Here is a 25,325-nt window from a genome sequence, read left to right as displayed (position 1 = left end):
GGGCCCCGGCTACCAGTGGGCGAATCTGTGTTTCTTCTTGATAAGCAGGCTCGGTTAGGACCTCCAGTCCATTCAGTCGTCATCCAGCCCCCACTGGCAGCATCAGTATTCGCTCTTGCCCAGGTGAGATCTTCAACTGGGTCCTCCGGAGCACCCTCACATCTCCAATGGCCCGACCGGACAGGTTACTCTTTTGCAGGCTACAGCTTCTCACCATTTGTTGTAAGACCTTCTGGGTAGGCCGGTGTGAAGTGGCCCGTTGCCAGTACTTCGGCGCTTCCTTGGCATAGATTTGATGGTTTACGTCTCTCAGTATATTCATGCCCAGGGTCACATCCATTCCTTTCCGGGACGAATGGTCCACCAGCACGACCCCTTTCTTGCTGATGTCTTGCCCAAACATCCAGTCTGGACCAGCATCCAGACTATCCCTCGAACATCCATCTCTATTATCGGCAGCCATCAGCCTGATGACGCTCGCATCTTCGGGCTCCATCATATGCCCGAAGTTCCTCTCGAAGAACTCCAGAGGCATTAGGGTGCACTCTGACCCTGTATCATCTAGGCAGCAGACCTTTCGGCCTTCCAACTCTGCTTCTAATACGGGGCTGCTGGCATACAGATCCCATTCTTCACGCAGAGGGCTTAACTTCTGGTGCACCGCCGCAGGACGCCCAGCAACTGCAGCGGTAGGAAGTTTAACTTCGGCTCAGACGCTACCTGTTCTAGGCACTCTGGCCATATAGCCGTACTTTCGGCAAGCCCAACAGAGGGGCCCTCTTCTGACCGGCCCCCTCACCGGGGTTGTTCTGGGTGGAGTGGCACGAGGTGCGGGGACCGTTTCTGGAGGCTGGGACGGTTCTGCCTTCATCTGGGACACTTCCAGTCGAAGCTCTTTCAATTCTGCCGGCAGGGCCTGGACCACATCCTTTAAGGACTCCGATTCTTCAGACCCCGGATGGTCCCTTGTAACATGCGTGCTATTCGCTACTCTCGCTGCCACAGGTATGGGCTCTTCCTCTCTCTACGGCGGCTAAGTAGACGCTGTAGAATGTTATGTCGGCCATTATTTGGGTCATCTCTTGTAAGAATTTATTGGAGAGCCCCACTATGAACTGATCTCCGAGAAGCCGATCTACCTCCCGGAAGGCGCCCATGGCCTTGGTCTTGTCGTTGTATCTCATTCAGCATCTTCTGTAGAGCATTGGAATATTGCATCAGGGTCCCGCCCTCTTGCTGGGTTCGGTTAAAGAAGTGACTCCGTAACTGTACCACTTTGAAAGCTTGCATAACTTTTTCAAATGTTGTTGGCATAGATACCTGAGGAGAATTGAATAGACTTGTAAATAAGTGCTGTATTTGCAAGTGTTGATAGCTAGAAGTTTCTGATAATTGATACGTAGCTTTAAGGATTTCAAATGGTATAATTTTTAGAGTTCTATAATCTACCATATCTACAAAACAAAATATCTTATTGGAGACCCAAGATCGAAAGAACAGTGCATGCCTGTTGGGAACAGTGGGTTAAATAAGAAGGAAATCCTGGAGGATTTGTCAGATACTAAGGGGAATCTCTGTTTACAGGTCCTCCAGATGCTATATGTGAGGGACATTGGTCTAGTAGCTTTGGCATTAGTGTGGTTGGTACCTGAGACCATAATAGTTAGGGTGGATTGGTGCAATCCATAGCTTTTCTATTTCCATCCATCTGAAGTATGCAAAAAGTTTAGACCAAGCTGGGATATGTCTCAGGTGTGTAGCCCAATAATATTTGGTGACATCAGGTACTCCCAGTCCCCCATGTGTCTTAAGGGCCGTGAGAGTGCTACATTGTTTATGAATGTCTTTTTCATTCCATATGAATCTTAGAATAGAGGATTGAAGAGCTCGCAGCTCTTTTCCAGGTATGGGTACCGAAAGGGTTTCCAGAAAATATAGTAGTTTGGGTAAAATGGACATTTTTACCGTCGCTATACGACCTAATAGGGAAATGGGCAGAGGAATCCATTTATTCATAAGAGTTTTAAGTTCCTGGAGGAGGGGGGGGGGGGGGGCGGGAGTTATGGGCATACATTTAAGCATATGTCTGAGATAGTTGTACCCCTAGATAACGTACGGTCGTGGCGTTCCATCGGAAGCTGAAATTATCCCGTAAAGTATCCAATTTGAGGAGAGATTGTGTTAGCTTCCTTTTTTTTTTGTATTTGAAAGCCTACCATAGCCCTCTAATAGTTTAAATAGGTTTGGAAGAGTAATATGCAATATCTGTCAGTGAGAAGGATATCCTCTGCAAACAGCGATAGTTTAAATTCAACTTGGATTTTACCACGTGGGACGCCACGGTCGGTATACATCTATCCACCGAGTACATGAATCTCATCACCACTGAGGATAGAGGAAACAATAACTCAAGGATATATGAAAATAATATAAGGGGAACTGTGGACATAAGTGTTATAAATGTCAATCTCTGAATAATGAACAATTACATATTAGCAGATATCTATACAGCCATACAGGATGTTGATATTGCAAGAGACCTATTGACTTGTTTCTTCATATGATTCTATTGTATTATATCTTATAATATAATAGTATATTTTGTTTAGGAACGTATATTAAATATCTTAATAGACCTTTATGCTGCCGGGTGGTTCCGAATGAAGAGTGCCCATCTATAATAATTCATTTCCTATACCTGAGAGATGTCAAATCTCATTCACTTTACTGGCGCTATACTATGCTGTGGTTTTTGTGCATGAAAATCTGCATGGAAAAATCACGGTAATCCGCAACATGTGCAGGTAGCCTTTAAAGGGGTTTTCTCAGACAATGAAGGGGGGAAAGCATATCGCTAGTATATGCCCCCATTGTCTGATGGGTGCGTGTCCCAGACAAAGTGGTGGAGGGCACAGTGGGCTTGTGCATTTCTAAAAATAGCCAAGCGCAGGATCGACTATTTCTGTCGGCCCCATAGAAATGAATGGGAGCGGTGGCCATGCAAACACGATGCGCTCCCATTCACTACTATGGGGGAGAGCAGCTGCCACCTTCTCCCCTCCATTCTCGATATAGGGGCAGGTCCCAGAGGTGGGACCCACACATCAGACATTAGGGACATATCCTAGCGATATGACCCTATTGTCTCAGATGGGAAGAATACTCCTAGTCAGGAAACGGTCAAAAGACAGCTTGCCTTTCCCATCACAGGTAGCGGAGCAGCTGGCATGATGGCAGTGACCCTTCACGGCAACTGAAGTCCGTTCTTTGACAGCTGCTATCTTGCACGGAGAATGGAGTGGCTGTCAGATAACTAGTGGTTGCTAGGGATAAAATGCCAAACAACCACAAACTTTTGAGGTTGTTGGGCAACTCTGCTATAGCAACTAGTTTTGGTTTACTCAGGTGAGGTGTAAATCGCGACAGTTGACTACACAAAAGTAGCAAGGGACATTGACATTGTGGAATGTGGCAAACATTTTTTTTCCCGCTCTCGTTCTTTTTCGTACAGATTAATTTTAGCTGAGAAGGTCTTTTTATTAGAACATGCTGCCTTCTATTAAAGTGTGTCACATTGTATCTTCTTATTGTGTTCCCAGAACAATGGCACAAGATGTGACAATGGAGGACCTGGATTCCTTTAAGGAAGTCTCTAAGAAAACCAAAGACAAGAAGAAAAAGAAACCTGCTCGGGAGTCAGAGGGGAAGACGGCCAAAGAGAATAAAAAAGAGAGAAAGGAAAAGAAGCAAAAGACGAAGGATGGAAGTGGTGAAACGAAGGGCGACAAGGAGAGCAAAGAAGACATGAAGAAGAAAGGCAAGAACGAGGTTAGTGAGCATCCTAAACCATTCTTGAAAGATCAAAACATTTTTATATAGATCTAATTCTAGGAAAACGGGACGAACTAAGGGGAGGGTGGAGAAGGCAGACACCTGGTGCACCAATGTGGGGGGGGGGGGCACATTTCATGTATTTAGTCATAACCATCAGTCTGTATGCTCTGAAACCCTTGTCAAACCCATGGCAACTAAGATAGGTTGACCCTTCTCTGCTGAATGACTACCAGAAATGGTCAGAATTGGGTTATGGACTTATGAATGGCAAAACTACCTAGTTATGCAAAGGATCGGGAGATGCAAGGGTGTACATACCATAGGCTAGGTGGCACTTGTTCAGAAAGTGTTTAGCACTTTTTTTATCCCAACCTCCTTGCTACTGGGTGGGACTCCGCTCTTCAGATAACTGAATTTTTCACAACCAAGGGCTTGGGAAATTGGCCAAAGAGTACAATATGCACCCTGCCCTTCTGGCCTGGGTGCCATAACCCAGCACTAGAATGTGGTCTATAAGGGGACTTTTTTGTATCATCCCAGAAACTAGACAGACTTGCTATTCCGGCATCTGGGAAAGCTAGGGCAGCACTTCACTCTCCACTCTGGACAATTCCTACTTCTTGGAAAGATAAGCTTATCGCGAACTGGTTCTTTTATAAAGTTGTGTGCCTTTTCTTTTTTTTTTTTTTTGCATAAACAACATTTTTAAACACAAATTTGAGACTCTATGAAGTTCTACCACCCTCAACACTTTTTAACAAAGTGGACGCGGTTGGTCGCTGTGGCCTGACACATTTAGAATTTACGTGAGATGGTATAGAGACTTAAAAGCAATGCTCCATGGGAAAAGAAAATGCAAAGGGGTATCTCGCAAAGAAATCAAAACCATCTCACTAGCACCACCCTGTGGAAAGTGGCTCCTTATGAGTCAAAATCCGACTTTTCAACCAGCCTTTGGATATTACAAGGGAATATTATTGAGCCAAATGTCCACCCATAGACAGCTGTTTCGGGGTGCTTGCCCCTCATCGGTATGGAGTAGGATTCTGGATGCGATGCTTTAGATGAAGCTTGGGTGGAGTACTGGGTCTCCTTATGGAACCTTTCCCAATAAGTCTCCATACCATGGAGCACTTTCAGCACTCCACCTAAGCTGCATCCAAGGCATCACACCCACCCAGCCAGAATCCTACTCCACATTACTGAGAGGCAAGCACCCTGAAACACCTGTCTACAGCTGGATATTTGGCTTGACAATATTCCCTTGTCATATCCCAAGGCTTAGTTAAAGTTAGATTTTGACTCTTGGAGAGCCACTTCCACAAGGTGGCGCTAGCAAGATTGGTTCTGTTTACTTGGGAGCAGGGGTGCACCACCAATGAGGCCAGGTGAGGCGATCGCCTCAGGCAGCAGGTAGGGGCAAGAGGGGGGGCAGCGGAAGGGCCATAGGCAATGAGCGCTTTCATTGTGGCAAAGGGGTTAGGTTAAGAAATTGGCATGGGGGGGGGGGGTGCCGTTTCACACAGCAGAAATGCTAGATGCACCCCTGCTTGGGAGATATCTCTTTACATATAGCTGAAATTACATGTTGCTTCCTTATGACTCAGTGGTCTTAGCTTCCATTATAAATTGTTCACTCTTAATTTCTGGTTTGTAGACAAAGAATCAATCTGAATCCCAAAAAGAAGTTGACCTCCCCAGGTACTGTGATCTCTCTTTGTATTTCACCAGAGCTTGCTGCTCCTGAGTGCATATAATGTATACTAAAGGCTATGTACACCTTTGAGGGGAGTTTTATTTTTATTTAATTTTTTATTTATTAGTGCATTGTACTCATTATAAGCTCAAATTGAGTCTCTTTCTCTGTACAGGGCTGAGATGCTCTACTAGCAGGATCTGAATTTTCTCTCTGTTCAGACAGCTAGCAGACGGGCTCCTTATCTCTTATAAACATTCATCAAAGCTCAATTCTTATTTTACTGATAAACACTTATTCTTTATTAGATGACTGGCACAAAGTGAAAGTAGGATGCACACGGCTAGAAGAACAGTTAACCCTTTCTGACAGAACAGCTCAATATTTTTTAATAAAGACCAATTGATATAAAATGATTTTTAGCCCCAAATGAGTAAAATGCAATAATCCCCCCCCCCCCCCCGAACGTGTACATAGCCTTTAAGTGGCATTGTCATCTTCACCATTGCAAGGTGGGTGCCCATTGCAAAAGAATTGGCGACCATTTTTGATGTACCTATGCCCCAATAGCCATATAATCTTCCTTGCACCCTGACGCCTGCTGTGTTACCTCTTAGTGGCTCCATTTAGCAAGTTTCCTTTGCAAGTCTACTAGACCCCCCCTCCTTCCCCCCAGGGCAGCCCTCGCACTTCCACGTAATGTACTCAATATTTGACGTCTTCTCCTTAGTTCCATTACTGTGAAAGCGGAGCCTGAAGATGAAGACTTTGTGTCTGTAAAGAAGAAGGATAAGCAAGGGAAAAAGAGGGCACGGCAGGAAGAGGCTACTGAAGACCCCGCCATCAAGTAAGTGATCTGTGGCTTCCAATGAAATCTAGAACTTTAAAGGGGTTCTGTCAATAAAGCGTTATTGTATGTGAACCTCTGCTACTTGCTAAAAGACTTTGGGTTTCCTCACAGTTTTTAGTATCCCTGATTGCTGTCAGTGAGTTGAATCTGACAGTTTGCAGCAGTTGTATGTGGTGTAGGCAATCTTGGGTCCCTTTCAGATGAGCAAGTTGCAGACTCCGGACTCGCAGCATGTGTCTGCAGCAGCTCCCGTCCTGACCTCCCAGCACTGCCGGGGTCGCATAGCATTATATTGATTTATGATGCTATGTAACCCTTACAGTTCTGTAATTTATTGGCTAACACTGACAGCATTATGTCAGTGTTATCCAATACATTCCAGACCTCTAAGGGTCTAGCGGAGCCTCTATTGGAAATTCTCATATTTTACTGGACAAGTAGCACAAAACGGATGCCATGCGTTAAACCCAACAGACCCTATACTTGTCCGTGGGGTCCATCGGGCGACGTTGGTGTCGGTCATAAGATGGGTCTCACACTCCAGATGCTCCCTTTTTTTGTTTTTCTGCTCCTGTGAAGCAGTAAAAAAACTGAAATTGTAACAGAAGTGTGAACACAGCCTTAGGTGATTTTCGTCCAGGTGTTACAGCAACATGCACCATTGCAGCCAATGACCTGTCCCCAAGGGTGGTGGCACAGTCCATACCGGCTGGCAGATAGATGAACGAGAGCCAGCACTCAGGACCGGAGAGGCAGGTATGTATGCTTTAAATAGGGGATGCCGGCTAGGGGACAGAAGTAAAGAGTATAATTACCGCAAAACCCCTTAAAGCTTGATTTACATGTAGCAAACGTCGTTAGCATGCATATTGTATGGGGACAAGCGATTGATGTGATTGCTAGAGCAAAAGCTGATTGGACATGTGCCTGGAGTTGTGTAGCATTAATCATCTGGTTCCGCAGGGCATTGTTCACAATGAAACTGTCATCAGTGTGGTATGTGGCCAAAGGACGTCCACTTCTTTCTTTCTGTGACTCTTCCAGTCTCTCTGTATCTCTGATACAACCTGCTGATGACACTTTGTGACACTCTAAGCTCAGTGGCCACTTCCGTCTGAGAACATCCTGCTCAATGCCTCACAATGGCGAGGTACTGTTGATCAGTTGTTAGGTGTCGTCTTGGTCTCATGATGTCAAAGTGTGAGCAGCATGATGAGGAGGACTGTTTAAATACCAAGTCTAATTGAAACCGGAAATTTATTGGGCGATTCATGGATCAAACACCTGTTGTGAATTTTGCCGTTAAGCTCCTTGTTAGAGAACAGCAAGTTGTGCAAAAAGTACTGAAACATTGAACAGTTGGACATGTGCATTTAAAAGTTTACAGAAGGTCACATAAGGTTCACCTGCAAAGGTTAGAGGGCATTTTAGGTTCATTCTGAAATTTCACCCACAAGCCAAATATTCCTAACTTTTTTTTTTGTTGTGTATGTGTATATAAATATATCACAACATAAACCTTTTAATGTTAGATAATATCTAATACACCATTATTAATTTATTGAATTTTATGTTTTTTTTGTTTTTTTTAATGCCTACATACACATATTGGCTGTTTTCATTCTGTCTGGTGATGGCCAGGCCATAATGAAGAGCTGATGACTGCTCCAAACTTGTCAGCTCAGTCTGATGCAATTTCTTTTTTAATATGTATCGATAATGCCCCTGATTCTATGTATTTTTATTTGCTACCCTTGCAAACTATTATCATTGGGGGAGATGTGGCAAAACTGACGCAAAGGAAAAGTGGACTAGTTGTCCATGGCAACCAGTCAGGTTGCTACTTCAATTTTCCAAAGGGCTTCTATAAAATGAGGGGGAATCTGGTTACCATGAACAACTACTCCCCTTTTGCTTTGCACTTGTTTTGCCTCCTTTTTGTATTTTATCTCTTTGAATGTGACTGAACTCAGCAAACCCAGCTCTGAAAAAAAAAATCCAATAAATCATATAATTGAACAAAAATAAACCTTGTCTAGTCTGGATGTGTTTGACGCTTTTTACCTTGTACCGTATGCTTACCCTCGATGAATTGAACACTTTAATTGTAATGTATTATTCCAGTAAGTGCATAAAAATAAAACCCTGGTTACATTCACAGCTAGGATTGCTCATCCAGAAGAGAACAGACAATTGCAACTGCAGAAAATGTTTTCCTTGGAATAGAGACCTAGAAGATAAGGCGCTATAGATAAATTATTACAGGTGCACCTAATTGCTGGGTTTTCGGATGTTACTGAGTGTAGCATGCAATTCTAGGGCTATCCTAAAAATTACATGTAGCGCTACCACCTTCCTGTCAACCTTAGTGTGCATTATGTTTGTAGCTTAAAGGGGTTGTTCAGTTTAGAAAACCCTCTTTTTAGATAAAAATAGAGGAAGCTCTGCAGGGGGAGGATAGGAGTGGTGGCTGCGGCAATGAGTGTGGCCGTAGTCGGTGGCTAATTTCATGCTCCAACTCTTTCTAGTGTGTGCAGTAAGTAGAGGGACACACCCTAAACTTTGGGGAGCTCCTGTCTGTTGGTGGCTGTGGTGCCCTTGATGTTAGATGGACAGGCAGTGGGGTGCAAGACAGGAGGGCAGATGTAGGACCAGCGGATGGTGGAGGCAATGACCAGGCCACTATGGTTTTATAATGAAGCCCCTTCTTACTGAATAGATGATGGGGGTTGTAGTACAAATACAAGCAGTAGACACACTTCTGAGGTATATAACACAGCAGCTTTCTCTTGCAGACTGTAAATAGAGGCTTGCAAGGTGTTAATCCCCCTCAGTCTCTCTAGGAAAACTGTAGAATCTTCCCAAATGACTACAGGTGTAGAAACTCTCAAACATTCTGCAGGGTGCAGTTCCTAGATCGGATAGCCCAGTGTTTCCCAACCAGTGTGCCTCCAGCTGTTGCAAAACTACAACTCCCAGCATGCCCACACAGCGAAAGGCTGTCTGGGCATGCTGGGAGTTGTAGTTTTGCAACAGCTGGAGGCACACTGGTTGGGAAACACTGGGATAGCCAATCAGTCTTATTAGTGTGACGGGTGACTGAAGCATCTAAGCCAAACCACATGCAGCAAAGTCCAAAGTTGTAAGCATGCTTCGTCCAGCACAGCCTTTATGGTCTTCAACTTTCTGTAAATATTCAGTGCTTCCCTTTCTCATAATGCTTAGATAGATATAGATTTATTTATATATATTTATTTATTTATTTATTTATTTTTCTCGCAGCTGTCCACTCCCCAACATGGTATTTTCCTGCAGAAAAATTCTCTTTAGGGCCACTTTGCAGCATCTCAGATCAAACAGGTCTTCTCTCTTGCCTGTTCACTACTCCACTCTCTACTAACAAGGGGTAGGGCCAACCTGTCTCCCAGCAACTTAACAAGAACTGCCAGTTTAACCATTTCCTACCTATACATAGACTTTTGGAGTACAGTTCATGTTTTACGGTTAGCAAAGCAGTAGACATTGTAAAGTCGTGAACCTGAACATTAACCCTTTATCAATGAATCACAGTAACCCCTTTAGCAGTGGGTCACCGCAAGTCATATAGGATTCTCTTCTCATGGCCAGAGAGCGGTTAGAAAGAGCGTCTCTCACTCGGGATGACCTGTCCTGCGTTACATAGGCTTATCTATTGATTTGACTGCCTAGTCTGTAACGCCCTGTGGTGGTGCTGCAGGAAGACAGAGCACTTACTGCCAGGTTTACCACCGATTACCTCTTGTGTCAAAATCTGGGACCTCCGGCGATCAATGGTAATCATTAAAGGGTTGTGCAACTATAACATGGTAATGTAATTTTATCATTTACAACTAGTTACTTTTGTAACTTTGTTGCAAAAATGTTCCAGTTGTGAGATTATCTTTAGTTCATTATAATGGCACCCCTGGTGTCTAAGTTGTATTGTAATGTGCATGTCCACCTACTGGGGTGGTCACACATGCTCAGTTCCATCCTTCAACTGCCACCAGCCACATCTATCAGTAGAATATGTGACCGTTACAGGGAGAGAGTTGTAGCAGAAAGGACACAACCTTTTGAGCGGTGATGGGGGAAGAGCTGCAGCAGAAATGACCCACCCCTTGAGCTGTGATGGGGAGAGAGCTGCAGCAGAAATTACACACCCTCTGAGCTGTGAGATGGGAAGAGCTACAGCAGAAAGGGCACATCCCTGAAGTGACTGAGAGCTGCACCTGAAAGGACAGACCCCCCTTCCCCCATGAACTGTGATACCAGGAAAGCTGCAGAAGAAAGGGCACACTCCCTGAAGTGTGATAAGAGAGCTGCAGCAGAAAGGACATGTCCACTGAAATGCCAGGTTGAAATAAATCTAGCAGAACAATTGCAGCAAAGAATGGGGAGATCTCTGGATCTATCTCTGGTACAGGGCTGGTTCTGGCTTACTTGGAGGTTTTCATTACTATATGATGTCTGATTCCCATTTTTCACATAAGTCATGGAATAAAACCCCAAGGTGAACGCCTTTCTTCCTCTGCAGGCTATGGCACCATATTACATATACAGGACCATAAAACGCAAATTACGGTCGTGTGAATGAGTCCAAGTTGCAGGGGAAAGTTGGGTTATTGCATTTTGCCTACGTAGTTCACGGTGTCGGTGTTCTTTAAATCCACTGTGTTAATGACCAAAAAAAAAAAGCAATTGCTGTGATTGATTGCAATAACCCGATACACACACACACAAACTGGATTATACGTCTAATAGCAGAAATATAATAATGTCAGGTAGGGAAAGAAAGGAAACAAGTGTCGCTGTGCAATATACGGCAAATCAATTCTAATTTAACTTGGAAGTTCTGTTTTTAGAGAAATTTCTGTCGTCAAACATTGGAAAATGGTTGAATACAATTGAACATCGCATTCTGATTGCAAATCACCCGGTACATTCATCTTTTTAATTTAACAGCATTACCGCGCAGGTTTTAGTCCATCGCATGCGCTCTGATAAAAACATATTGAATATGAGAAAACATTACAAATTACTGGCACAAAGAAATAACACATATTACATTTTCTCTGCAGGTCGAAGAAGAAAAAAATAAAGATTGAGAAAGATAAAGAGCAGCCGGCAAAGGAGAAAAGCAAACAAGACGGGAAGGTAGGGGGCTGCTGATAGCCGGAGTGTGTTCAGTCCTATTATAGATGGTGGAAGCCGACTCGGGCAGCCTTTATCTAGAAGTTCACTGTTGCAGGGGGCCTCCATTTTAGCAACCCCTAAATCTGTCCCATTCAACAAGAAGTGTAGTGATTGAGAAGTTGTAACCTTTCAGGGTACTCAACCCGTTTTGGTAAAGGGCCACTTACCTGGCTCTGCAAGCTGAACAAATTATTTTTAATCTTTCATACATTTTGTAGAACTGTTCAATAAATCTTGTTGTACTCCTTCAAATCCCAGACCCTTGAAAATAATTTGGGCCCCAGAACAGTCTCTAACAATGAATCCAGGGCCCCGGCCAGACCCTTGGGGTGAATCCAGGGCCCCGGCCAGACCCTTTGGGTACTTGAGTTTGCAAAATACATTTTCATAACGGCTGTGCTTCTTTGTACAATGATAACTGTGAAGGATTATTGTAGGTCTATTTTGGGGTTCTGTAGATTAAAAATTCAAAATGGGTTGTTAATTTTTGTTTAAATGTTAGATTGCTCACATCCACAAATCTACCACCAGTCCTACAGATGCTGGTCTAGTCCCTGCTGCTCTTCAGTAGTGATGAGCGGCAGGGGCAATATTCAAATTTGCGATATGTCGCGAATATTTTGGCAAATCATAAATTCGAGAATTCGCCATTATATTCTTGATTGCAAAAATCGGCAATGTAATATGCGCGTATTGCGCACGAGTGAGTCACTTTTGCTACATTTTTCAAGCTGCTAGAAGTTTCCTGAGACTGGAGAAAATGGTTGGCACGGCAGAACATATCTACAATAGCTTTATATTCACTTCCGGTCCCCGCTAAAAACACTGCATGTGCCAGGAAAGGTCGTCTTAGCTAGTCGCTGGCTGAGGAGAGTCACCACCAAGGCTGATTTAGGACATTCTAAGGGAAATTTGTCATTTGAGGCCACCATAACTTAGCTGGAGCAATGGGTGGCTACAAAGAGTCTCTCTGGAGGGCTAAGTACAGTCAGGTCCATAAATATTGGGACATCAACACAATTCTAACATGTTTGGCTCTATACACCACCACAATGGATTTGAAATAAAACGAACAAGATGTGCTTTACCTGCAGACTGTCAGCTTTAATTTGAGGGTATTTACATCCAAATCAGGTGAACGGTGCAGGAATTACAACAGTTTCCATATGTGCCTCCCACTTGTTAAGGGACCAAAAGTAATGGCACAATTGGCTTCTCGGCTGTTCCATGGCCGGGTGTGTGTTATTCCCTCATTATCCCAATTACAATGAGCAGATAAAAGGTCCAGAGTTTATTTCCAGTGTGCTATTTGCATTTGGAATCTGTTGCTGTCAACTCTCAAGATGAGATCCAAAGAGCTGTCACAATCAGTGAAGCAAGCCATCGTTAGGCTGAAAAAACACAACAAACCCATCAGAGAAATAGCAAAAACATTAGGCCTGGCCAAAACAACTGTTTGGAACATTCTTAAAAAGAAGGAACGCATCGGGGAGCTCAGCAACACCAAAAGACCCGGAAGACCACGGAAAACAACTGTGGTGGATGACCGAAGAATTCTTTCCCTGGTGAAGAAAACACCCTTCACAACAGTTGGCCGGATCAAGACCACTCTCCAGGAGGTAGGTGTATGTGTGTCAAAGTCAACAATCAAGAGAAGACTTCACCAGAGTGAATACAGAGGGTTCACCACAAGATGGAAACCATTGGTGAGCCTCAAAAACAGAAAAGGCCAGATTAGAGTTTGCCAAACGACATCTACAAAAGCCTTCACAGTTCTGGAACAACATCCTATGGACAGATGAGACCAAGATCAACTTGTACCAGAGTGATGGGAAGAGAAGAGTATGTAGAAGGAAAGGAACTGCTCATGATCCTAAGCCTACCACCTTATCAGTGAAGCATGGTGGTGGTAGTGTCATGGCGTGGGCATGTATGGCTGCCAATGGAACTGGTTCTCTTGTATTTATTGATGATGTGACTGCTGACAAAAGCAGCAGGATGAATTCTGAAGTGTTTTGGGCAATATTATCTGCTCATATTCAGCCAAATGCTTCAGAACTCATTGGACGGCGCTTCACAGTGCAGATGGACAATGACCTAAAGCATACTGCAAAAGCAACCAAAGAGGTTTTTAAGGGAAAGAAGTGGAATGTTATGCAATGGCCAAGTCAATCACCGGACCTGAATTCCGATTGAGCATGCATTTCACTTGCTGAAGACAAAACTGAAGGGAAAACGCCCCAAGAACAAGCAGGAACTGAAGACAGTTGCAGTAGAGGCCTGGCAGAGCATCACCAGGGATGAAACCCAGCATCTGCTGATGTCTATGCGTTCCAGACTTCAGGCTGTAATTGACTGCAAAGGATTTGCAACCAAGTATTAAAAAGTGAAAGTTTGATTTATGATTATTATTTTGTCCCATTACTTTTGGTCCCTTAACAAGTGGGAGGCACAGATGCAAACTATTGTAATTCCTGCACCGTTCACCTGATTTGGATGTAAATACCCTCAAATTAAAGCTGACAGTCTGCAGGTAAAGCACATCTTGTTTGTTTCATTTCAAATCCATTGTGGTGGTGTATAGAGCCAAAAATGTTAGAATTGTCGATGTCACAATATTTACGGACCTGACTGTATATCCATGAATTGTGGATAGTCCAAAATTTCAGTCTGTATAGTGTACGGCTTCACGTCTCCTGTGGGGGCACTCCAGGGAATTTAACACTTGCTCCACTCAGATTTACAGGGTCCAATCGGTGGAAAAACCTGTTATTTGCTTATTTCAACGGAGCCCAAAGTGGACAACCCCTTGGTGACCTTTAGCCACTGGGTTTCTGCCGTTTCAGACTTGCGGCGGATATGTGATCAGCCCTATGGCTGATCGCATATATTTAACTCCTCCTATGCAGTCACAGAACACAATGGGTAATCCAATGATTGCCAGTTACGGTCACCCAGGGTGACTTAAACGAAAAGTAAAAATAAATTTTTACAATTAAAAGTTCAAATGGCCCTTCCTTTCCTCAAAATAAAAGTACATAACCAATAAAAGAAAATACACATTATGGGCATCGCTACGTGCAAAAACACCCTTACTATTAAAATATAACAATGTTTATCCCATACAGCGAATGTTATTTAAAAATGCCTTTTTTTTTTTGTCACTTCACCTCCCACAAAAATGTTTTAATAACAAGTGATTTTATTTTTTTTATTTTACGGAGCGCCATAAAAATACCATAAAACTGTGGGAGAATTTTTTTTTTTTTTCAGTTCCACCCTATTTAGAAGTTTTTTTTCAGCTCCCCACTACTATCATATGAAATAGTGACATTAAAAAGTACAACTTGTCCGCCAGAAAATAAGCCCTCATAAGGCCATGTGAAAGGAAAAATAGTTATGGCACTGGGAAGGCAGGGCGTGAAAAATGAAAACCACAAGAATGGAAAATCGCAAGGTCCTTTAAGGGTTAAAGTGCATCTGTCAGCAGATTTGTACCTATGACCCTGTCTGACCTGTTACATGTGCGCTTGGCAGCTGAAGGCATCTGTGTTGGTCCCATGTTCATATGTGCCCGCATTGCTGAGAAAGGATGTTTTAATGTGTAAATGAGCCTCTAGGAGCAACGGGGGCGTCGCCGTTACACCATAGGATCAGCTCGCTCTAGAAGTGCCACAACCTTTCCACTTTGACAGGGCTAGACAACTCCTGGCCCCATCAAAGAGCAGAGGGCGCGGCAGTTGCAGAGAGAGCAGAGCCTCTAGGTGTAATGGTAACACCCCCGTTGCTCCTAGAGATTCATTTGCATAGATTAAAACATCATTTTTCTCAGCAATGCGGGCACATATGAACATGGAACCAACACGGATGTCTTCAGCTGCTTTTAGCGCAAATGACCGCATGAATGCATGAATAATATAATGACCATTTATTAAGCACGATTCAAAGGACAATCCATAATAAAACAAACAAAACAAATGCAGGGACAAGGCGACATCACCAGAGGAGAGCACACTGGCAACTATTTACACTGCTCCACATGATAATAACCAAATCAAGTGCAATTGTGTCAATATGGTAGATCGTCAAGGCAGAATATATTACCCAAACTGTGCCACCTCCGGGATGGCGCCAACCCTGACACTCATTTCGGCGAACCCCCAGACGAAGGTTCGCCGAAACGCGCGTCCGGGTTGGCGCCATCCCGGAGCAGGCACAGTACATCTTTAAAGATGGCGCCCGCTCCTGAGCGCTGCGGGCGCCATAGCCGGGGGTGGCGGCCTGCTTCTTATAGCAGACACGTGCGGCTCATGTTCGCAACCGGCAGTAATGCCGACCCCTCAGATGCCGTGGTCAATCCTGACCACGGCATCCGAGCGCATGAAACACTGGTGGTGCTCCGGCTCCCCCGCACGGTAATCGGAGGAGCCGGAGCGTGTGTGCAGCAGCCCCTGTCTTTGTTAATGACAGGAGGCTGCTGCATAGTATTTCCTATGGAGCCCTTGCCTGTGGGGCTCCTTGGGAAACAAGCAATTTTCTCATAGACTCCAATGATAGTTAGTGCATTGGGGTCTATGAGAATACCAATCTAATGATTGCATGGGAACTAATAAAAAAAAGTGTAAAAAAATAAAAAGAAATACCAAAATAAACCCACCTTTTTCCCAAAATAAAAGAACTAAAAAAAATAAATAAAAAAAAATACACATCATGGGTGTCGTGATGTGCAAAAACGCCCATAGTATAAAAATATATTCCCCATATGGCAAAACGGAAAAAAGCGTCTAAATGGCCGATTCGCCGCTTTTGGTCGCTTAATTTTCTACAAAAAAAATGAAATAAAAAGTAATCAAAAAGTCATACACACCCCAGAATGGTATCAATGAAAAGTTCAGATTGCCCTGCAAAAAAATGAGCCCCCATACAGCTCCGTACACATCTCCAAAAAAATTATAGGGGTCAAAATATGGCGAAAAATTTTATTTATTTTTTTTCCCACTTTTTTATTTTTTTAACACTATCAAAACGCAAGAAGAACTATACATTTACTAGACATAACTGCTGATCTTGTTGCGGTATCAGGCCAAGTTTTATTGGTATAGTTGCCAAGCGCACATGTAACAAGTCGGCCAGTGTCGTGGGTACAAACCTGCTGACAGAGGCCCTTTAAGAACGGATTGTCTAACCGAAGCAGCCCCTTTATTTCAGTGTACCCTAGAAGGATACGTTTGGAGGTATTTCTCTTCATATTTCCATCTTACCTGATGCCGAATGTGCCTGATCAGTCATTGCACACTTTTTAGTAGAAAAGCTCTTGAAATTGCCGGCGCCATGTACGAGACGGCCACTCTCACCCTAGATTTCGGTCTGCGACTCCTTTTTAAAGTGGGTTATAATTGTGCCCTGGTGAATTCTCTGTTAAATGGCGCATAAAAAAGCTTTTGTGTAAAGAGAAGCAAATAGTAAAACTGCCGCGGGTAAACCACTGCCGCACAGATACAATTGTCGAGTGCCATCATGTGAAACAAAGGAAGAAAAAGAAGTCTCCATTTACAAACCTTTCATCGGAGAGGGATAGGTGTTTGTGTTGGAGGAACACTTTTGGATGTTCACTTTAGGTTGCAATAGTCGTGAACCTTTCCATTAAGGCCTCCTGCACACGACCGTTGTGTGCACCCGTGGCCGTTGTGCCGTTTTCCGTTTTTTTTCGCGGACCCATTGACTTTCAATGGGTCCGTGGAAAAAACGGAAAATGCACCGTTTTGCAGCCGCATCCGTGATCCGTGTTTCATGGCCGTGAAAAAAATATGACTTGTCCTATTTTTTTCACGGCCAACGGTTCACGGACCCATTCAAGTCAATGGGTCCGTGAAAGAACACGGATGCACACAAGATTGGCATCCGTGTCCGTGATCCGTGGCCGTAGGTTAGTTTTTATACAGACGGATCCGAAGATCCGTCTGCATAAAAGCTTTTTCAAAGCTGAGTTTTCACTTCGTGAAAACTCAGAACCGACAGTATATTCTAACACAGAAGCGTTCCCATGGTGATGGGGACGCTTCTAGTTAGAATACACTACAAACTGTGTACAAGACTGCCCCCTGCTGCCTGGCAGCACCCGATCTCTTACAGGGGGCCGTGATCAGCACAATTAACCCCTTCAGGTGCGGCACCTGAAAGGGTTAATTGTGCTGATCACGGCCCCCTGTAAGAGATCAGGGCTGCCAGGCAGCAGGGGGCAGACCCCCCCCCCCCCTCCCCAGTTTGAATATCATTGATGGCCAGTGCGCCCCCCCTCTATTGTAATTATTCGTTGGTGGCACAGTGTGCGCCCCCCCCTCCCTCCCTCTATTGTAATAATTCGTTGGTGGCACAGTGTGCGCCCCCCATCGGCCCCCCCTCCCTCTATAGCATTAACAACATTGGTGGTCAGTGTGCGGCCTCCCATCTCCCCCCCCCATCATCATTGGTGGCAGCGGAGTTCCGATCGGAGTCCCAGTTTAATCGCTGGGGCTCCGATCGGTAACCATGGCAACCAGGACGCTACTACAGTCCTGGTTGCCATGGTTACATAGCAATAGTACAATAGTAGAAGATTCATACTTACCGGCTGCTGCGATGTTCGTGTCCGGCCGGGAGCTCCACCTACTGGTAAGTGACAGCCTCAGGTCTGTGCGGCGCATTGCTAAATGAACTGTCACTTACCAGTAGGAGGAGCTCCCGGCCGGACACGAACATCGCAGCTCCCAGGTAAGTATGAATCTTTTACTATTGTACTATTGCTAGTAACCCGCTGCCACCAATGATCGGGGGGGGGGTCGATGGGAGGCCGCACACTGGCCACCAATGTTGTTAATGCTATAGAGGGAGGGGGGGGGCCGATGGGGGGCGCACACTGTGCCACCAACGATTTATTACAATAGAGGGAGGAAGGGGGGGGCGGGGGGGCGCACACTCTGCCACCAACGATTTATTACAATAGAGGGAGGGAGGGGGGGGGGGGGGGGGGGCGCACACTGTGCCACCAACGAATTATTACAATAGAGGGAGGAAGGGGGGGCGCGGCGCACTGGCCACCAATGATATTCAAACTGGGGAGGGGGGGGGTCTGCCCCCTGCTGCCTGGCAGCCCTGATCTCTTACAGGGGGATATGATAGTACAATTAACCCCTTCAGGTGCGGCACTTGAGGGGTTAATTGTGCTGATCACGGCCCCCTGTAAGAGATCGGATGCTGCTAGGCAGCAGGGGGCAGTCATGTACACAGTTTGTAGTATATTCTAACTAGAAGCGTCCCCATCACCATGGGAACGCCTCTGTGTTAGAATATACTGTCGGAAATGAGGTTTCACGATCTAACTCATATCCGACAGTATATTCTAACATAGGGGCGTTCCCATGGTGATGGGGACGCTTCAAGTTAAAATATACCATCGGATTGGAGAAAACTCTGATCCGATGGTATAAAAGGGACTCCAGACTTTACATTGAAAGTCAATAGGGACGGATCCGTTTGAAATGGCACCATATTGTGTCAACGTCAAACGGATCTGTCCCCATTGACTTGCATTGTAATTCAGGACTGATCCGTTTGGCTCCGCACGGCCAGGCGGACACCAAAACGACTTTTTTTTCATGTCCGTGGATCCTCCAAAAATCAAGGAAGACCCACGGACGAAAAAACGGTCACGGATCACGAAAAACCGGACCCGTTTTTGCGGACCGCAAAAAAATACGTTCGTCTGCAGGAGGCCTTACCGGCATAAACAGCGGCTGCATTAATGCACAACCCACACGCTACCAGTGATGTAAATGTCTGCCCTCCCCCCGCCATCATAAGTGCCATTCATTGCTGTTTATTTTGCATACCCCTCATGGAGCGAGATTGTTTTCTACGTTGTTTTTTTGTCATTTTTTAGGCTGTTATGCTTAGACCCCCCCCCCCCCCTTCCCTCCAGAGGTCACTTTGGACTAATGGATAGGTGCTTGCAGACATCAAAGAGAATGAAAGCAAGCATGGAGCGGCTGTGGTAGGGAAGCAATGTAGGAAAGTGGTCATGGCACACAGTAACTGTTTGCGTACTTAATGGAAGGAAGCGCTCTGAATGCTGCTGACTCTATTTTGCCATTTTTCTTCCTTTTAAAATGTGCTTCATTATGGAGCCCTCCAGCTGTTCCTGTTTATAACCAGGAAAGGTGAAAAAGCTTACTTTGAGTAAAGCGGAGTAGTTATAGGGCTTGTCCATTCTGGATTCTTTTTTTAAAAAAATTCCAAAGTTTGTTAAAAGAAAAAAACTGGCAAAAATGGAGGCCAGATGCTTTATTGATAGGACACAAACTCAGAAGTGTTGCATGAACTAGTTGGGCACAAAACATGGCATTTTGTTTATTGAGTTGTAGTCATTTCAAGCTAAAAATTATTTTTTCTATTGGCCTTTATTTAAAATGTTGAGCCCTTTTCTCTGTGCAGCCTTGAGATTCTTTAGTAGCAGGCTGTGTGTTCTGTTGGGCAGCTCAGCTGATGGGCTCCTTGTTTCTGACCTTAATTCTTCTTACTGGTAAGAATGTGGCTTAAATAAGTATTTTTATGACCTTTTTAGTAATTTAGAGAGAAGGTTTATTAGATGACCGGGGCACAAGTATAGTTCACACAGCTAGAAAAACAGTTAACCCTTTGTGACAGAATGGCTCAATATTTCTAATAAAGACCAATTGAAAAAATGACTTTCAGCCCAAAATGAGTAAAATGCGATCCCCAAAGGTGTACATAGCCATTTAAGAGTTAATTCCATTGTAGACAGGGGTGTACACAGATCTCATAGCAAAATTATAATTTTTTTTACTTGGTGGAGCAAATTTTTTAAAATAAAAAATCATGCTCCATGTCGGTCACTTTACCGGACCGGAAAAAGTATAACCGGTGCTGTAATAGAATTGGCATAAATAAAGGCGTGTATGGCCATCCTTGGTAATGACAAATGTTTCTTATAGCAACTATCTGTCCTGGACCCCTGATGTGAGCATACGCTGAAAATAAAACTTTAAAGGGGTTGTCTGATTTCAGCAAATCACATTTATCATGCAGAGTTTCCATTACATTATACACAGCTCGTTTCTAAGCTTTACAACCAACCTGCAATCCAGCAGTGGTGGTCGTGCTGGCACATTATAGGAAAAAAACTGCTGGCCTTGTCTGGTGAGCGTGGGAGTGGGCATAGGATGGCGCTTTTTCCTACAGTGTGCAAGCACGACCACCACTGCTAGCAGGGGCATAGCTAAAGGGTCATGGGCCCTAGTGCAAGAGTTCTGCTTGGGCCCCCCTTTCCTCAGTGCTTTGTGGCCAGTGGCAGGGGAGCACATAGCCTTCATGCTGCCTGAGGCACCCCCTCCCCCATGCCAAATTCTTGACCTAACCCCTTCTCTCCAGCCAGAGGTGTAACTTGACCAGCATGCACTTTCTATAATACCGGTGTCTTATGTGGCACAAGGGTCTTTGGGGCCCCTCAGGCTCCTGGGCCCGGTAGCGACTGCTACCTCTGCACCCCCTATAGCTACGCCCCTGACTGCTAAATTGCAGGGTGGTCGTAAACCCTGGAAACGAGCCGTGTACAATGTGATTGTCCACATTGCCTCCTTTGCTGGCTGCATTCATTTTTCAATCACAATACATTTAGTAAGTGCTTTGTATTAACTTTCTCTACATGATAAATGCAGTTTGTTGAAGTGAGACAACCCCTTAACACTATCATGAATGCAGTATGCTCACAGCAGCACAGAGTATTAGAGGATATATACAATATCTTTGCAGTTTCAGTTATGGAGCATGCGAGTCATCTTGTGCCATCTTGTCACTCGTCAGGAAATGGGTAGAAGTAAATGTTATAGATAAGGCGACCTGTGGGTTTACTCTTCCTACCTCTATAAAGAATTTATAGGTGAAGGGGGGGGGGGGGGTGTCCAGATAACGGAGGCATTGGCCCATGATGTCTACTGCTCCAGTTATTGTGCTCCTTCCTCTATCAGAATTGTATTTTATATTTTGGTAACAGAAAAAGATAAAGAAAGAAGTCAAGGAGGAAGATGAGAAGAAGGCAAAGAGAAGCAAAGAAGAGAAGGAGGCCGCCATGGCTCTGAAGGTGAAGAAAAAGGAAGAGGAGGAGCAGGCACGCTGGAGATGGTAAAGATGGCGCCCCGTCATCAGCTCTGACATGTCTGTGTTATTAACTACTTGTTTTCTCCATAAAATACTTTTCTGGAGCAGCTTTTCTTAGAATTCTGCATTAGGCTGTTCCTCTGCTATTACTTCTAGACATTAGTTAAAAAAGAAACATTTTCTTAGTTCAACAGGTGTCTCTACTTGGGTATCGCTGATTGGACAGTGTACTGGGACACACCACCGATTGTTAGCACTCAGTTGTCAGTTTATTCATAAATTTCTAGGAGGAATAATTGAGGAATGATGCAGTGTCAAATTATTACAAAACCTCGAACTATTTTATAGGGAATACAAGTACATACTGCAGTATACTGGGTATTGGGTGGTCCAAACACTACGTTAGGTGCCCCGGACTCTGTCGAGGTGTCAGCGACTCAGCACGTGTTGCTGCTCTTGGAGGGGATGGTAAGGTGTGGTGCACCCCAATGGGAAATTAGTCCAGAGAGTCAGGGTCTGCAGTAAACCAGTGTGCTTCTTTAAGGAGGAATTAAAGTGCAAAACAAAACAGATTCACAGGCCACAGGCTACCACCCATACAACTTAGCTTTTAATATCCACTTAAAATATAACAGACCCTCCAACACAAACACAATGACAAACAAAAACAAATGTAGAATATAGCACGAGGTTGATGCTTGATTTTGGGGCTTGGAATGGCAGAGGTTGGGCCTAATATTTAGCTATGGGCTCTGTCCCTATAGCTGACCCTCTCGCTATTTATTCCCTGCCTATAGACGGAATAGCCGCCCCGTATCAGGAACCTCCTGAATGCCCTTGGATGGCCCCGAGTCGGGATGTAGCTATTATATGCTAACCTATTAGTTAATCGTAATAGCTAACGACTAATTGTTGTTTGGTTTGTGTTGGAGGATCTGTTATATTTTAAGTGGATATTAAAAGCTAAGTTTTATGGGTGGTAGCCTGTGAATTTGTTAATTGGATTTTGATATATATATATATATATTACAGTTTGGACACACCTTCTCATTCAAAGAATATTCTTTATTTTCATGACTATGAAGGCATCAAAACTATGAATTAACACGTGGAATCATATACATAACAAACAAGTGTGAAACAACTGAAAATGTCATATTCTAGGTTCTTCAAAGTAGCCACCTTCTGCTTTGATTACTGCTTTGCACACTCTTGGCATTCTCTTGATGAGCTTCAAGAGGTAGTCCCCTGAAATGGTCTTCACTTCACAGGTGTGCCCTGTCAGGTTTAATAAGTGGGATTTCTTGCCTTATAAATGGGGTTGGGACCATCAGTTGCGTTGAGGAGAAGTCAGGTGGATACACAGCTGATAGTCCTACTGAATAGACTGTTAGAATTTGTAATGGCAAGAAAAAAGCAGGTAAGTAAAGAAAAACGAGTGGCCATCATTACTTTAAGAAATGAAGGTCAGTCAGTCAGCCGGAAAATTGGGAAAACTTTGAAAGTAAGGGCTATTTGACCATGAAGGAGAGTGATGGGGTGCTGCGCCAGATGACCTGGCCTCCACAGTCACCGGACCTGAACCCAATCGAGATGGTTTGGGGGGAGCTGGACCGCAGAGTGAAGGCAAAAGGGGCAACAAGTGCTAAGCATCTCTGGGAACTCCTTCAAGACTGTTGGAAGACCATTTCAGGGGGCTACCTCTTGAAGCTCATCAAGAGAATGCCAAGAGTGTGCAAAGCAGTAATCAAAGCAAAAGGTGGCTACTTTGAAGAACCTAGAATATGACATATTTTCAGTTGTTTCACACTTGTTTGTTATGTATATAATTCCACATGTGTTAATTCATAGTTTTGATGCCTTCATAGTCATGAAAATAAAGAAAACTCTTTGAATGAGAAGGTGTGTCCAAACTTTTGGTCTGTACTGTATATATAATACCTGCAGAAGGGTTATATTCTGAACTGTGAAACTCCGCAAAACAATACAGGCAAGGGAATGAGCTTGCTTCTGCAGACTCCTCCTAAGAAAACAGATTCAAACGGGCTGTAATGTGGCTATGTGACATACCAGCGATGTTACTGTGAGCTAAGATGTGGAGGATGTCTCAAGAGGCTTCCAAGCCATGTGCTATCCTCAGGCAGAGATGACTGTGAATGAAGAAAATGGCTGTTATGTGCAGGGATGATATCAGTAAGATAAGGAAGCTGAAGTAGACCAAACTTGTAGTATGAATAGCTGCAATTGTATGTAAAACGGCCACTAGATGGAGCTGTTACACAATGAACAGAGAATTATACAGAAAACATTAACTCTGTATGAAAGTTAGCCATAAATTAACAATAAACTTGCTGAAGGCATGACAGCAGCAATAGGTGCAAATGTCCACTAACAACCATAGTCCAAAGTACTGTTGCTCCAGGGTACTACAATGCAAAAAATACACATCATAAGAGCTGACGGGATATTCTATGTAGCCCTAATTTTATGGTGTATCCACAGCATACATACAATAAGCTGTTTTCATAGCTCTAGGCTGTGCAGAGGCAATGGCGTACCTACCATGGAGGCAGACATGCAACTGCAATGGGGCCCGGGGGTGCTCAGCACTGAATTGCTTCTCCTGTTCCCGATGTAGATTCACAGCATTTTCAGCTTTTCAGTCTTGGGAATGGTGTTTTTCTGCACAAGGCTTTACTTCAGACCTAGTCAGTAGGAGCTGACACATGCACATCTATTTAGCTGACAACTATTAAGTAACTGCAAGACCCAACTCTATGCTGCCCATAATCAACCATTTAAGATACATTGTGCATAAAGACATAAGTGTTTTTATATTAAACCGCACCATTTAAAAGGGTTATCCGGGAAAATGATATTGGTGACCTGTCATCAATTTCAGATCGGTGTGGCTCTGACTCCGGGGACCCCTACCAATCGGCTTTTGGAAGAGGCCGCAGCTCTCTGTGAGCACTTGGGCCTCGTCCTAGGATGGTGACATCACATGGGCACAGGTTAGTCCAATCAAGTGAATGGGGCTGAGCTACAATACCAAGCATAGCCACAGTGGCCTCTTCAAACAGCCGGACCCCCGCCGATCTGATATTGATAACCTACCCTGAGGATAGGTCATCCATTTTCTGGCTAACTCCTTTAACTTTTTAACATGAAATGAACCCTTGCAGTGATGCACTGGGGCACTGCACATCCGGGACCCAGTGACTGGGGGAGCCAAGGAACCTTTGACAAATAATAAGACGCCAGTTTTATGAATTGTAGGTAAGGGCCCTATTAAAGGGGTTTTCTCGTCTTGCTGTTTTCATGGTGTGATGGAACCAGGTGGCCAAGTTTACGTAAACTGCCGGTATTCCACCGTTTCTGTAACGTCTATCGCAGTGAATGGGAGGCAGGTAAACAGCGGTGCGCCAGCTCAGCAGTTTCCATCAGTCCTGCCAACTGAGGTAACTTCAAGTTATAAAACTGCTTTCTATAAATGAATAGTACAGGTGAACAGAATAAACTTTGTAATAGATCTTGTTAAAGAGAAATTATTCTATCTGCTTTTATCAGGTTGCTTTG

General features: G+C 44.2%; 2 protein-coding genes across 2 annotated transcripts in view; both read left to right on the top strand.

Moving 5' to 3' along the window:
• Positions 1-3,603: 3,603 nt before the first annotated feature.
• Positions 3,604-11,570, top strand: LOC120980089 (nucleolar protein 58-like). Its single transcript, XM_040408961.1, has 4 exons — positions 3,604-3,828; positions 5,492-5,535; positions 6,261-6,377; positions 11,480-11,570. Exons 1-4 carry the CDS (start codon positions 3,604-3,606, stop codon positions 11,568-11,570), a joined length of 477 nt encoding a protein of 158 aa, XP_040264895.1.
• A 10,093-nt stretch (positions 11,571-21,663) lies between these two features.
• The window catches only part of LOC120980372 (DNA topoisomerase 1-like), a 66,113-nt gene continuing 62,451 nt past the window's right edge, over positions 21,664-25,325 (top strand). Inside the window, exon 1 of the mRNA XM_040409439.1 lies at positions 21,664-21,770. Within this exon, the coding sequence (XP_040265373.1) occupies positions 21,718-21,770 (53 nt within the window). The 5' untranslated portion in view covers positions 21,664-21,717. The remainder of the gene's footprint in view (positions 21,771-25,325) is intronic.

The sequence above is a fragment of the Bufo bufo genome, chromosome 10 (genome assembly GCF_905171765.1).
Source record: "Bufo bufo chromosome 10, aBufBuf1.1, whole genome shotgun sequence".
NCBI classification, from domain to species: Eukaryota; Metazoa; Chordata; class Amphibia; order Anura; family Bufonidae; genus Bufo; species Bufo bufo.
This window is presented reverse-complemented; position numbering and strand designations above follow the sequence as displayed.